The sequence below is a fragment of the Amphibalanus amphitrite genome, unplaced genomic scaffold (genome assembly GCF_019059575.1).
Source record: "Amphibalanus amphitrite isolate SeventyFive unplaced genomic scaffold, NRLGWU_Aamphi_draft 000087F_arrow, whole genome shotgun sequence".
Classification (NCBI taxonomy): Eukaryota; Metazoa; Arthropoda; class Thecostraca; order Balanomorpha; family Balanidae; genus Amphibalanus; species Amphibalanus amphitrite.
In genome coordinates, this window is record NW_024881583.1 from 1,054,967 (window position 1) to 1,068,400 (window position 13,434).

Here is a 13,434-nt window from a genome sequence, read left to right on the forward strand (position 1 = left end):
AACAAGGAATGGGTTCTCAAGATATTTACACTCATGCACGTATCTGTAAAAGCTGCGGGTCTCTAAGACTAACTGCTGCCTAAGTTCTGCCTTGTTTATATGCCTATGATTGTTTGTACCCCTTAATTATTACGAAATATATTAAATAAGAGTTCGTACTTCGTTCACAGTCATGTAAGTACACAAAATTTTGATATTATCCGGCCTGTAGCATACCCACTATCCACTACCCAGTAGGCTAGCCTACCCTGAAAGCTGACCTCGCAGGCAGTATAGTTAGCAGTCACGGCCAGTCAGTATCGGCCCGGTCACACCACGGGGTTGGTCACCAGCAGTCTCAATCACGGGTCAGTGACCTGACAGTTCACACCAAGACCGGAGTCGCAGCGCACGCGGCCACCCGCTGTCGGCCTCACGGCTGTCTGGGAAGGCCTCAACTCAACGCAGATACCACCCCCGCCCCTTACAGACGGAGAGGCCTGAGGCGACCTCGGCACCCCCCCCCCCCCCCACACGACCCTCTCCACTCGGTGTGATAGTCTGGGCATACGAGGGGGAGGCACGGCGGCGGTCCTTATGACTGTGATACGGCCTGTATCAGTCGGCGCGGAGAGGAGACGCAGCCGCGGCTGAAGACGGCCGCTGATGCAACGGTCGTTTGTCTGTCCGACCGCACCCGTGACCGCACCCTCAGCCACACCCCTGGCTACGTCACAGTCGGAGAACTCCGCCGCATTGTTAACGCAGCGGTCATCAGTTTGTTTGCCTTCCATGTCATCATTGGATCGGCACGACCTTTACATTTCACTCGCATATTGATGTCATGTTCTTCTTTCTCGATATCTATAGGTCTGTCACCATTTTATCATATCACTTATTGGTTCGTTCGGCTTTGTGTTCTTGAAATAAATGAATGAATGATTATTATTGAAATTATTACGCCCATCTTCTGACGTTCGCATCATTATTCCTTCGCCCTCATTCCATTCTGACAGGATTATCATTTATCTTTCTAATTATTGACCACATCGAAGCGTTTTTAGCTTCTCTCTCATTTAGAAAAAAAAAATCCTTAGATAGGAGCTTTCCGCACATTTGCGGGTAAACTGTTACTGTTCAGACGTTACGTCCGTTTATCAAACTTGGTAATCAAAACAACGCTTTAAATATGAAAAATGGCACAAAAAGCGAATAAAAGCGTCCTCTTTGCATCCTGGAACAACGCAACCATCGGAGCGGGGGGGGGGGGGGCACCGGGGCACCGCGCCCCCTTTGATTTTGGCATTTTAACATCGGCCCTATGGGCGTTGCATGGAAAGAATGGGACCAAAAGTCCGTAGTGCCCACCTTAATTGAAGGTGTTCCGCCGCCATTGAGCGAAACTACTTTGCAATTACGTTTTAATTGTAATTGCGTATGTAATATGTTTAAAGAACTTTAATCAACGAACGAATAGGCATGGTCTTTTCCATCACACGCGCTTTACGGAAAAGAACACAGCCTGATAAGCAGTATCGATATTCATCCATCCTCTGAATGTGTTTACCCCCCATCACACATACAGCCTCTCAATAATGCGATACGTTCCGGCTCCCTCGCACACCACAGCACACGGTGACCGATGCCCTGCGTCTACCTCCGCCCACCGCGGCGCCCATAGCGGTGACGGATAGTGCTGCATCGGTCGGAGCACCGCCCCGCGACCCGCGGCGGCGCATTGTAGTTAGTGGCCCACCGAGTACACACGACCGGGCGTATTTGCCGACAGACGAATGGTCCGCCGCGAAACCCGCTACTGCGCAGTCAACTAATGACCTGTGTGTTTACGTATGATGTTATCGACTAATGCCAGATGATCGCCCAAGTCTGTTGACAGCAGCGACATAGTGCTAGGTTGATCGTCGTTTGTTCTGTGTTGTGATGTTGTTCGTTTGTTCTGCTCATGACTCGAAATGTTCACGATCTAATTGGATTATTGCTTTGCTTGTTGTTGTTATTTTATGATACCTAAACATGAAACAGGACCTCTACTTTTTAACAATAATACGTCGGGACAGACTTCCCTATAAAGAGCAGCGTCTGCAGTCGAGACAGTCATCAGCTGGTGACAATTACGACCCCGTGCCGCGATCAGTCTACATTTTTTCGTGGTCATCGTGGTTATCCAGATCCAGGATGTCACAGGAAGAGCCGCGCAGTATTTCCGTCTAATCGGTCCCACCTCCACAGCCTGAGCACCCTCCCCCCCCCCCTCCAGGGCCACTCGGCGCCCTCCCACTCGGTCCACCCCGTTCTCCGGTCTCGTCCGCAGACGCCTCCTCTCGCCGAGATGGTCCGACGGTGCGTGACGTCACTGCGTCGCCACCGACGCGCGTCGGCTCCGTCGGCGGCGGCGATTGATCGGCGAGCGGCGCACCGGCGGCCGCAGTCACGGCGACCGGAGCGCCGTGGACTGTGGAACGCCGTGGTGTGAAACGGACACAGGGCCTGCAGTTGGTGACTGAATTGAATATAGAAGAGTTCTGTGGTTTGAGGTTCAGCCAGTGTTGAATCTTAGGTTGGACTTAGAGTGACAACTTTCGGCGAGTTAATGATAGAAAACGGTTCTGATCAGGTCAGTGTAAACCTGATGCTCGAAGACTTGGGTCAGTAGATAGTATCAAACTATCACAGTCACGTTTCATAGATGTCATATGTGACGAAGGCGTGGTAGCGCGCAAGTTATCACGCTCGATAATTATCAGACCATGGCGCCGCTTAGAACGTGCTGGACTTGAGGTCCGTCAGTGACTCCAAGTTCTTCGAGGAACTCCTCTCTATGGCACCATGGAACCTGCATATCGTCGATAGGACACACAACGCTATGTGATCAGGTAAGTAGCGGAAGGATGCCCGGCTTGAAGTGAGCATGTGTAGATATCCGAAAGTCCAACATTCTAATCCAATATCACGTCACATTTGATGAAAGGGTCGAAATCAGTTTTACACGACCTTATTCTTTAGCGACATTGTGATGAAGGGATGTTTACATCAATTAATTAGCTAAGCAGTAATCAAAACCGCGTCTAAAACTTTTCAAGCTGTCTTAAAAGTTACCATTTAAACGCTTAGAAACACCGTTTGCTTAGGTATTGATAGATGCATTGGCGGCGGCCAGATAAAATTAAAATGGAAAACCATACACCAATTTTAAGGAGAAAATTGTAAGAAACGAAAGAGCACTGCATGATAAATTTCACCAAACAGGTAGGTAAGAATTTCATACTCGAGAACGTATGTGAACCTCTTCCCTGTGTAGCCTCGTGACCGTGATTCTCATCCATTCGTTTTCTGAAGGTCTCCTCTCACTTTGCTGCAGGCCGTCTGAATCCTTTCTTTTCTCACTGCAATTCAGCTGCCTCTCTTTGCTCCTAGCTTCCTGTAGGGTCTGGCACTCGGTTCACTGCAGGTCACCTGTCGTGGCTGCACGGCAGATCTCCCTTCGTGCACCAGCCCAATGCAGTCGACAGGCGCCGCAGTTACTGGCAGTAATTGTGCGCACCATCGCCGGTAGCGCAGTGTCCGTCTGTTCACTCACCTCAGAGGTCACGTCTGACATGGCCTCACGTCGACAAGCAACGGTGGCGCGTATGCTAATGTCCAGGCGTGCGGACGAAATGGGCAGACCCCTTCCATCATAGCGCTGTCGCCATTGAGCAGGGAGCGCAAATCTGCAGGGCATCTGGCACAGTCTGTGCCACTGCTGTCTGCCGGCACATCCCTGGTGGTATTACGACCACTTGTGCCTGGAGCTGAAGGTCGTAAAACGACCAGAGTTATATGGACCATTATGTCACCGGCCGGCCCGCTTTGGTTACCGTGACCTCCGTGCACTGTCTGCGTGCCGGGGCACTCCCAGGAGCGCGCGGGCCGAGTGGCCGCTGGGGACCGCGAGCTGGCGATGCGGACAGGCGTTAGTCACGGATGCGGACAGGGAGAGGCGTTTTCCTTGACCATGGGTTGGGAAAGGCGACGTGCCTTCTGATCGCCCTACAATGATTTCGGTAGGGGGACATGTATTTTGTCGGGCACGGGTCTGGTCAGGACAATGCGTCTACTGTTCGTTTTAAAATCGGGCGAAACTACGCTGGCGAGTAGTCAGCCTAAAAGGCTTCAGGTAGAACGAGGTGTCCAATGTTGTCTATGGCTTTGTACAGGGCCAAAAGTCTACTTTGACCACGGATTTTTGGAGCTACCGCCCCATGGCGCGCAGTGCCCGCCGGGCGCCGCCCCTGCCGTCCCAGTCCGCCGCCGGTCCGCACGCCTGACCTCTGGTCATTCCTCGCTCGGTGCCGTTCCGTGCCGCGGCCAGTCACAAAATACAGACGAGTGGTGGTGCCGTGACGTGGCGCAGTCACGGTACGGTACCGCTCCAAATGTCAGAATGTGACCTTACACAGCGAGAACACGGCGAGCCCTGCAGATCTCGCACAGCGAAACGCTGAAATGAATTTCACTTCGCCTCAAAGAGCATCAAGATGTTGCCGACTAACGTCATACAATTTGGAACTAGAGCAGAAATTACATTTGTGACCAGTCAATAAATCATTAATTCATTCATTGTCTGTGCTGGGCTCCCACAGGATCAGATTATATGTGCATGACATTTCTGCTCGATTATTATACCTTTTACAGCAGGTTGCTGCACCTGTTCAGCGGAAACGACCACGGTACCAATAGCGTTTCTATGTATCGTATTGATGCATCCAGTTCGCAAATGAGAATTTAACCCGGCAGTTGCTGGGGTATTTCGCCACCCGCCGTTTGCTGAGGGGGGCGTTAAACGCCCCCAGCCGATAAATAGGCGCGGAGAAACGCACGAGGCGGCAAACGAAAGAACGCGACGAGACGCTTCAGATGAGTACTTTAAAAATGAGTTTTGAGGTCACAGGTCGGGTCAAGGTCAGGTCAAACACCTGAAATCGGGCTTTCAGTAGCATGGACTTCGGAACCTCGCAATGGGCGCCTCTCGTCATAAACTCTGTCAAAACGGTGCACAATCCTTCATATAAGGCCTACAAGAGTGTCAGATCCATGTAGGGGTCAGTCAAGCATAGGTCAGGGTCATGTTCAGGTCAACCAGGTAGGCACATATCCCCGAAAATCTAAACTGATATTTGCAGCCTATGAGTGTGACATATGTTTTATGGGTAATTTTGGGCGTAGAACACGATGGTAACATTTATTTCATCATAGGTAATTTAAGAAATGCATGCATCATGGTCGTGAAGTAGTCACGAGAAAATGCCAAGATTCAGTTCAAGATTTTGGAAGATTCGAAAAGATAATGAAAAATCGAAGATAGCCATTTGATTTTCCATGGTATTGGCGGTCTAAATGTCTATTCTGTGATTTTATATGATTTTTCGAACATATGCCGTTTTTGGTCGAAAATTAAAAACATGACGTCACTAAGACCTCGATATCTCAAAAAATTTTCGACCGATTTTTGAAACTTTGTCACAATATACTTCAATCAATTCGCGCTGTTGTTATGCTATAGCGCGGCGAAAAAGTGGGGGGCGTTTAACGCCCCCCCCCCCTCACCAGCAACTCGCGGGTTAAACGAAGCTAGCGGTTTTGTGCCAGCATTTTGTCATGAACAATTGCCTAAAATCGCATTCATGGGTCAGGTCAAGTCACCGACCTAAGTCATAATCGCAAGTTTTAGACCTCTGCATTATCCATGTAAATGTCGCAACTTGAAATTCTCTCAGTGCCAGGGAATCTTGAAACTTTCAGTAAATAGAAAGCTTCTGAATCCCTATAAATTGTTTCCATGACAGTCACCTGTCAAGCACCAGATCACGTGTCAGGTATGTCACGTAACCTTTTCATTATAACTCAGCAGGAGAAACACGGAAACTGCTTATTCAGCGCTGGTTTCCGCCGGCGTTGCTCTACTCCTACCTCATGCACGTGATGTCGCATTTTCTTGTTCATTTATTTTCATCTTTTATTTGTTCTTTTTATTTGCAATTTAGACCTTGCATGACGTCATACTTTTATCGTGTCACTAAAGTCATTTGATGTCGTCCGATTTCTTTTACAAATTTTTGGTTTTCTACATATATGTTGGCCGAGTCGGTAGGGACCCCTCTCGCAATTTCACCCCTAATGGAGCTAGAGGTTCGCGGAAACGAACGGGCGTGTGCGCCGTTACGACACGCAGCGATTGGTACCCGATCATCCGATGTTAGGGTCTCAGGTCAACCGGTGACCTCTGAAGTCAAGTCAAGTGACCCAAGGCACGGGTTCAGTTTTTGGTAAAAAAGCTTGCCAAAAATGGTCGCAGAGCCGTGATTTTGACACAATCGTATTCTCCATGCTCAGGCGCGTCGAATGGTATACCTTTTGTTCGGATGAGGTCAACTCAAGGTGTTGACCTCGGGTCAAGGTCAGGTCAGCGCTCTTCAGGTCACGAGGTTGGTCGAACCTCGTACACCCACCTCGGCCGGCGAAGGTTAGCCGGCGAGTCGGGTAACGGCACCAACTAACTCTGTATTGTAACCTGCTAACATAAAGTTGTATGAAAAATGACCACCCCAACCAACTTCCTGACTGAGAGACTTTGACCTAACCTTGACCTGAGACCGACACCGGAATCAAACTTTGTCAGACAAAGTATACCATTTAACGCGGCCTAGTGCGACGAAGACGATGATGCCAGCGTCGAAAAGCATTGTACACTTCATGTTGAGTCATACGACCATTGTTTACCATTGACTTCACCCTGATCTTCAGGTGTTTTACCTAGCCTCAGAAGTTACCGTTTGACCTCAGACCTATTATGCAGGCACAGGCGCTGCGTCTACTAACGATGCTCAACATTTTTTTTTTCGCGAAGCCCTAGCCTATAAAATAAGGGCAAAACGGTGAAAGAGGTCCTAACTCCCCCCCCCCCCCCCCCCACTCGGCCAGACCGTGTGTAGATAACAAACAACATCGTAGCAAGCAGTAACAGCAGCAGCATGACTTACACAGATACTTTCGTAAAAAAAGCTCAGGCCATATGATCCCACTGTATTTCTCCACCAAATGAAGGTGCTGGGTCATCGACCAAGCTGCTTTATCTATAGGGATTAGGGATGAATGATGATTCACATGGAGGTGATGCCCCGCCCTACAGCACATAGGAAGACTGTCAATAGATAAAGGTACGGCTTTCCAGAACTCACACACATTCACGGGTTAATTACATTTTTTTTTATAGTTGCCAAAACCACGGTGACTATAAGCCACAACTAGCTGGCAGCCCAATCAGCCAGCCGAGCGCAATGCGAGCCTGTCTTTTGTCACCTTTTATCCCCTCCTCTTCTCCGTATTTCCCCTCCCTGCCCACTCCGCCTCCTATCGGAAATGAATCGACCTCTAAGCTCGTCCTGCACTTTGTTCTGGCGAAGTGCCGGCTGATTTTCTCCACAGTACCTACCGTCTGATTTTCTCCACAGTAGCGGCTGATTTGTCCCTGCGTCCGCTCAATCCAAGGCCCTCTAACCGCTCAATCGGGCTCTCAGTCGCAGATAGATACTTATATGAATAATGGATTCCAGGAGGGCAGTCCCATGACGTCATTGGTTCTTTTGTGTATCGTTACCATGGCAACCAGCCCACTGACGTCAGTAAAGTGCATCGTTACCATAACTACAGTCACCATGGGATAAACTCACTAGGTAGTTATGGATAAAACTGATAATAATGGACAACAGAAGAAGATCAGACGAAGCTCAAATATACATCGGTAAGCACTCGAGTGCATTGCGTTGCAAACAAGAAAGTTGATAGAACTTTCAATTGACCTTTGAAGCAATTTATTTTTAGCAATTAATTTACGGTTGAAAAAAGATAGAAATGTAGAAACCTCTCGAGTCACGATTTGTGCGTTTTTTGTCTTTTAACAATGCCCCGTTTTGTGGAGGATGAGAATGAGGTTATCATTTGGCACTGATCGGAAAGTCACTCCAGAGAGCACTTCAACCTTGCTACGCACCAGATCACATCTGCTTAATCAATTCGACGTCCAATAACCGGTGAGCTAATCCCACCTTCTATCCATAATCCCTCTAACCCTCTGTTCAGCATCCGGTACGCCTCGGTCCGTGACTCCGGCGTTGCTCTCCGCCCGGCCCGGACAGGGTACCTTACTCCGGACATACTCCGGGTCCGGAGTCCGGAGCGCCGCCGGCGGAGGCTCGGCCCGGGACGGACCAACCTCGGCCGGCCCGGCCCGGCCCGGAATCAATAGGTGGCGCTCGACGACCGGCCAGTGACGTCACCGTCCGCCAGCGGGTCAGACGCTGACCCCGGCACGGCGGGGTCCGAAGGCTACGGGCAGCCACCGGACCGAACCGGAAAACACTGAACTGCAATCGGTAGCACTCTCGCATTAATTCAACAGGGTTCCTCAAGGATCAATGTCCTTATTTTCTTCGCAAAATGCACATCCATTAGCATCCCAGTTTCCCTCGACATTAAGTTCCTCTTCTAGGTCCCTGTACCGGCCACCTCGTCTGCGTTCCGTCCCGCCGCGTCTGACGGCACCTCTCTGTTCACCAGGCGCCGCACCGAGCCGCTTCACCGACGACGGTCAGCACCGGTGACCGATGGCGATCGCCGGGGGAGTGCCGGAGGCGGCCGCCCGCGCCCGAGAGCCCCGGCCCCAGTCCGACCTGGAGGCGTGGCGCAGCCTGCTCAGCATCTTCTCCAACTACTCCTCCGTACTGGACGAATGGGTGAGACACGAGTGGGGGAAAGAGAGGGGGAAGATGTAGAGAGAAAAAGCTAGAGTGGGTTTGTTTCCATACCGGTATAATTGTTTACGCCGGATATTAGGTACATAGTCCTAAAAAGGTAAATAAGATGCATGAGCCCGGTAGAGCCTTGAGTAAAGGCATATGCATGCCTTATTTGGTGTAAGAATTGTTATAATTTTCCGTATTTTGCAACACAAAAATAGATAGTATTTACGTGAAAACATAGCGTGAATACCTACAAGACGAGCAGTCAACCATTCAGCCAGAAGCTGTCGTGTTTCAGCCGAAGCCATCTGCGTCGCTCCGTGACGCTCCACTTGCTCTGCTCGCAGGTGGAAAAGATGCTGGAGGAAGCAAAACGACACGAGCAGAACGGCGAGCCCGAGCTGTGGATCATGAACAAGCCGGCGCAGTCGCTCTGCATCTGCGTCATCATCACAGCGGCCGTCATCCTCAACATCTGCGTCATCCAGAACATCTACCACAACGACCTGAAGCTGAAAACCGTCCACTTCCTTCTCATTAAAAACCTGTGCATCGTAGACTTGATCGGGGCGCTGTGCGTGCTGCCCGTGCCGCTCATCACCACGATGCAGGGCGAATGGACCTTCGGCGAGGTCATCTGCAGCCTAAACAGCATCATCAACGTGCTGCTCTGGCTGCAGCACATCATCATGTTCATCATGCTGAAGATCGACCGCGTGCTGGCGTCGTGTCTGCCCATCGGGAAGTACCCCCTGTTCCCCATCCGGTTTATCAGTTTCGTGGTGATGCTCTCTTGGCTCTTCTCGTTCAGCGTTGCTGTGTTTGTCACCACCAACTACGACGCCCTCTTCGAGCCGGCCATCATCCTCTGTATCCCCGACCTGCCGTCGGTGTTTTTCATCTTCATCCTCGTCATCTACTGCCTCGCACTCTTTACCATCATCGTCGGCTACGTGCTAGTGGCCATCTTTTTGCGCCGCAAACAGGTAGCCGCGTCCCACAACCCGGCCAGTGTGCACATACTCGACTACCGTGGTCTGGAGCGCACTGCCATGGCCTCGTTCCTCGTCACGCTCAGTCACTTGGTGCTCTATATTCCGACCCTGCTGGTGATCGGCCTTCATGGCTGGATCCTGCCTCCGATCGGCATCCTCATCTGCGACATGATCGTCTACTCCGAGTTCTTCATCCACCCGGTCATCCTGCTGGCCACGTCGACTCGGATGCGCAAAGAGGTGCGCAGCACACTACGCCGTCTCCGCCAGTCTTTTTCGCGTCGGTAGCGGAGGCTGCTAGAAAAGTAGCCGACATCCGAGCACGGCCGTTCGCAAAGCTGGTGGAAGTAACATCCGCCGCGAGACAGCTAACGAGGTGAAAGCGTTAGCTGTCAGCTGTATGTCTGCAGGCATTGGGGTGTACTGTCCGACTCCCCCTCCACTAGACTCGTGTGTGGGACGTGCGTTCGCCGCCATGCCGCGAACTCTGAGATATCGGCACAGCAGCGGCAGTCATGTACTTATACCGTGATGTGAAGTGGTAGCAGGGACTTGTCTAAATGAACAGACTCAGTGACGAACTTTGTGAGGTGCTCAATCGGAGCTGCGCGCGCGGTGGCGCCGTGTGCCGCGCGCGGTGGGCTGTTGAATCGTTGACGTTACAGTGTTGTGTGGGTGGCGAGCTACAGGAACGCACACAGTGCTCCACCTCGCGGACAGCACAGGGCACGAGCACGCTTTCCATGGCCTTGAAGTTTCTGACTATACATATTTACGTAATGTTGAGCTGTCCTAAGACTTGTTCCAATATTTGTGCAGTTATACCCCCGTTCTTCAACAATGCCATGCTTTAGTAGTGATCCCATCCAGACCCGGCTATTTTTCTTGTCCCGTTTTAAAAGCCCTCCCCATATATCCATTTTAGGCCACCGCTTGACGCTCTATTTCCCATGTTTTTAATCTGCAACCGACTTACGGAAAGGCGACACCGCACTTTGGTATTTGCCATTTATCAACAGCTGGAGACACGCCGTTTGTTCGATGGCTGACAGCGTTTCTGAACTTACCGACTATATCGGGGCATTTCTTGACGCCTGATCTCTTAGCAGAGCGTGCCGCCTGTTCATACGTGAATCATAGTTATACATGTTTGAATTCGATTGTTAGATGATGTTACAATGCCGTTGCGCTGTCCTGTCAGTATTAAACGTTGCAGGGAATGTTGCTATAGTTCGTTTTTTTTCAAAAGGACTCTGGCTCCAAGTATGTTTTTCGAAAAAGCACGCGTTTTAGCGAGCAAAACGAGCAAAAACTGAGCTTAGAAACTCGAACGTCGCCTTATTTTAACATGTGAATTATTCCCGATAAATTCCATCCGTGCATTTTGGAGCCAGATATGAGAACAGTGGTGACGTCATGCTGTCGAACTTTTTTGCAATGAAGCGTATAACTATTATGGACGAAACCGCCTACTCGATTATAACCTCGGCAACAGTGAAAAACGAAGTTTTTTCCAAATTCGTCGAAACCTTGTCCCATCGTACGGACATTGATTGCCCGCTGCCACCAGTGACGTCATCATAGTATACTAATTTTTCAAGACACAATTTCCAGATACTTACCGTGCACAATTTGAAATCGAATATTTTTTCGGTAAGAAATTCTTGGCCAGACGCTGAAGCTGTCAAAACTCACGTGAGAGCTTCGATAAGGAACTTGGAGCCAGCGTCCTTTTGAAAAAAAAAAACGAACTATAGTTCTCCAGTTACGTGCTATCGATCAACTGCTCCTGAATCTCGCCAAAAACACATTGCACGGTGCTCAGCCTCATCACAAGCATTGAACGAATGAAGAAAATCTAAATAAAACAGCAAATTCATACGCAAGGAGTGACACAATATGGAGCTGTTTTTCATAGCAAAAATGCACCAACATTCAATCCAGAGTCATCAGAGCACAAAACACATTGGGTAGCTTCTGATATGTAAAAAATTACTTTCTGTTAATGTTGAGGAGGAAATGTGAGCAATATGTGCGCGAGTGCTGTCCACGCGCTAGAATAATTTCGAGTGAAAAATAAAGGAGGGCAGTTGTGAGAGACAACAGCAGGACAATATGTAGTGTTTTTTACTTTAAGCATTTAAGTTAATTTGAAGCACAGTATTGTCAAGCATTAAGTATTTAAGTTAAAATAAACACAACGCGAGGAGAATTATCACGGTAACAGTTAATGTAGCGGAGTCCTATTTATACGCAATGTCTAATAAAAGGATAAACAAATGTCAACGTCATGCTCTCGCTCCACTTAGCTTAATATGTCGAATGTCGATCACAAGTTATTTTTCACACGTTAGTGGGCAGGTACTAAATGACTTTTCATCAAATTTCCATGACACCGTGTGCAATCCTTCAGAGTGGGATACAATGTGAACAATGTGACTGACGGTGGCCACTAACCAGCTCAATGTTTATGTGATTGGTCTCCCTTTCCATATATGATCCCTCTGCCTGGCACTAGTTCACCGCTATTGACCGGTGGTGCAGCAGCAACCGTCTCAGAATGAGACGCCAATGCTCGACATCTTCACGCACACTGATAGCGGAAGGGCACCAAACTTTGTCTCCGTTCTCTCGTATTCTCTTCCCCTGTTCCACTGGCACCAATCGCAGAGACCCGGTACCGCCAGTCTCGCGCGACGCGTGCACCAATCAAAACGGTGTCCTCTTACGGGACAACCGGGACCTATTATCAACAGTGAGCGTCGACCGCAACAGTAACCGTTGACTGTTGGTGAAGCTGGCGGTACCTGCCCGTCGGGCGACAAATGATGATGTCGCGGTTCCAGTGCTCGAATAAGGGAGAACATCGTCTCAATAAACGTCCACACGCTGGGGTCAGCCGAAGAATCAGTTGTATGTGCATTGGAGAAGCGGATACTGGAGAGTACGCGAGTGAGAGTCGATTCCTGCGCTGTAGGACGGTAATCGCATCGATTCAATGCTTGCGCCAGGTTCAATGCTTGGTGATGCTTGCGCACTTCAGGCAATGTGGGGATAGTCGCCGTTTCTGTCGAATAGGTATATCTTTTGATTAAGACACGATATAGACGTCAAAGAAGACAGAATCCTATCTGTTGTGCTGGATCAACTTGATCAAGGGCATTTAGGTATCAAATTTGTCTCAGGTGAAAACTTGCGGTGTAAAAAGGTTATAAAGCTTTGGAAAGGCTTCCCCTCATCGAACTACATATAAACACAGATCCTGATGTGAAATGGTGTTTTCCTGATTTTACGAAATCTACCACTTTTGACTTTTTTACTTCAGCCCATGTTACGCATTTAGAACATTTATTTGCGGGGCGGAATTCTCAGACCATCTCGCTGCTGTGAGCGGGGTGGTGAGTCGGTCAGCGCCCGACAGGTGGCAGCACCTGCGGGGCTCTGGCCGGCGGCGGGCCCGGCGCCAGCGCGGCGATCGACCGTTCAGCGTCGGCAGACCTCGTGCTCAGCTGAGAGAGAGAGCGATCAATGCAGCCGCCGCTGACCGCCGGAGGCGGCCGCCTCTGATACGGAGTACCTACCTCCACCTGATCCGGATATCTCTTGGTCTCATCTGACCAGCGGACACAGGCAGTCTCTTATACCGAGTGGCGAGCACCTGC

General features: G+C 49.9%; 1 protein-coding gene across 1 annotated transcript; it reads left to right on the plus strand.

Moving 5' to 3' along the window:
• The first annotated feature begins 8,642 nt into the window (after positions 1–8,642).
• LOC122379896 (trace amine-associated receptor 13c-like) lies at positions 8,643–10,060 on the plus strand. Its single transcript, XM_043362475.1, has 2 exons — positions 8,643–8,771; positions 9,125–10,060. The coding sequence occupies exons 1-2, from the start codon at positions 8,643–8,645 to the stop codon at positions 10,058–10,060; spliced, it is 1,065 nt and encodes a 354-aa protein (XP_043218410.1).
• The last annotated feature ends 3,374 nt before the right edge of the window (positions 10,061–13,434 follow it).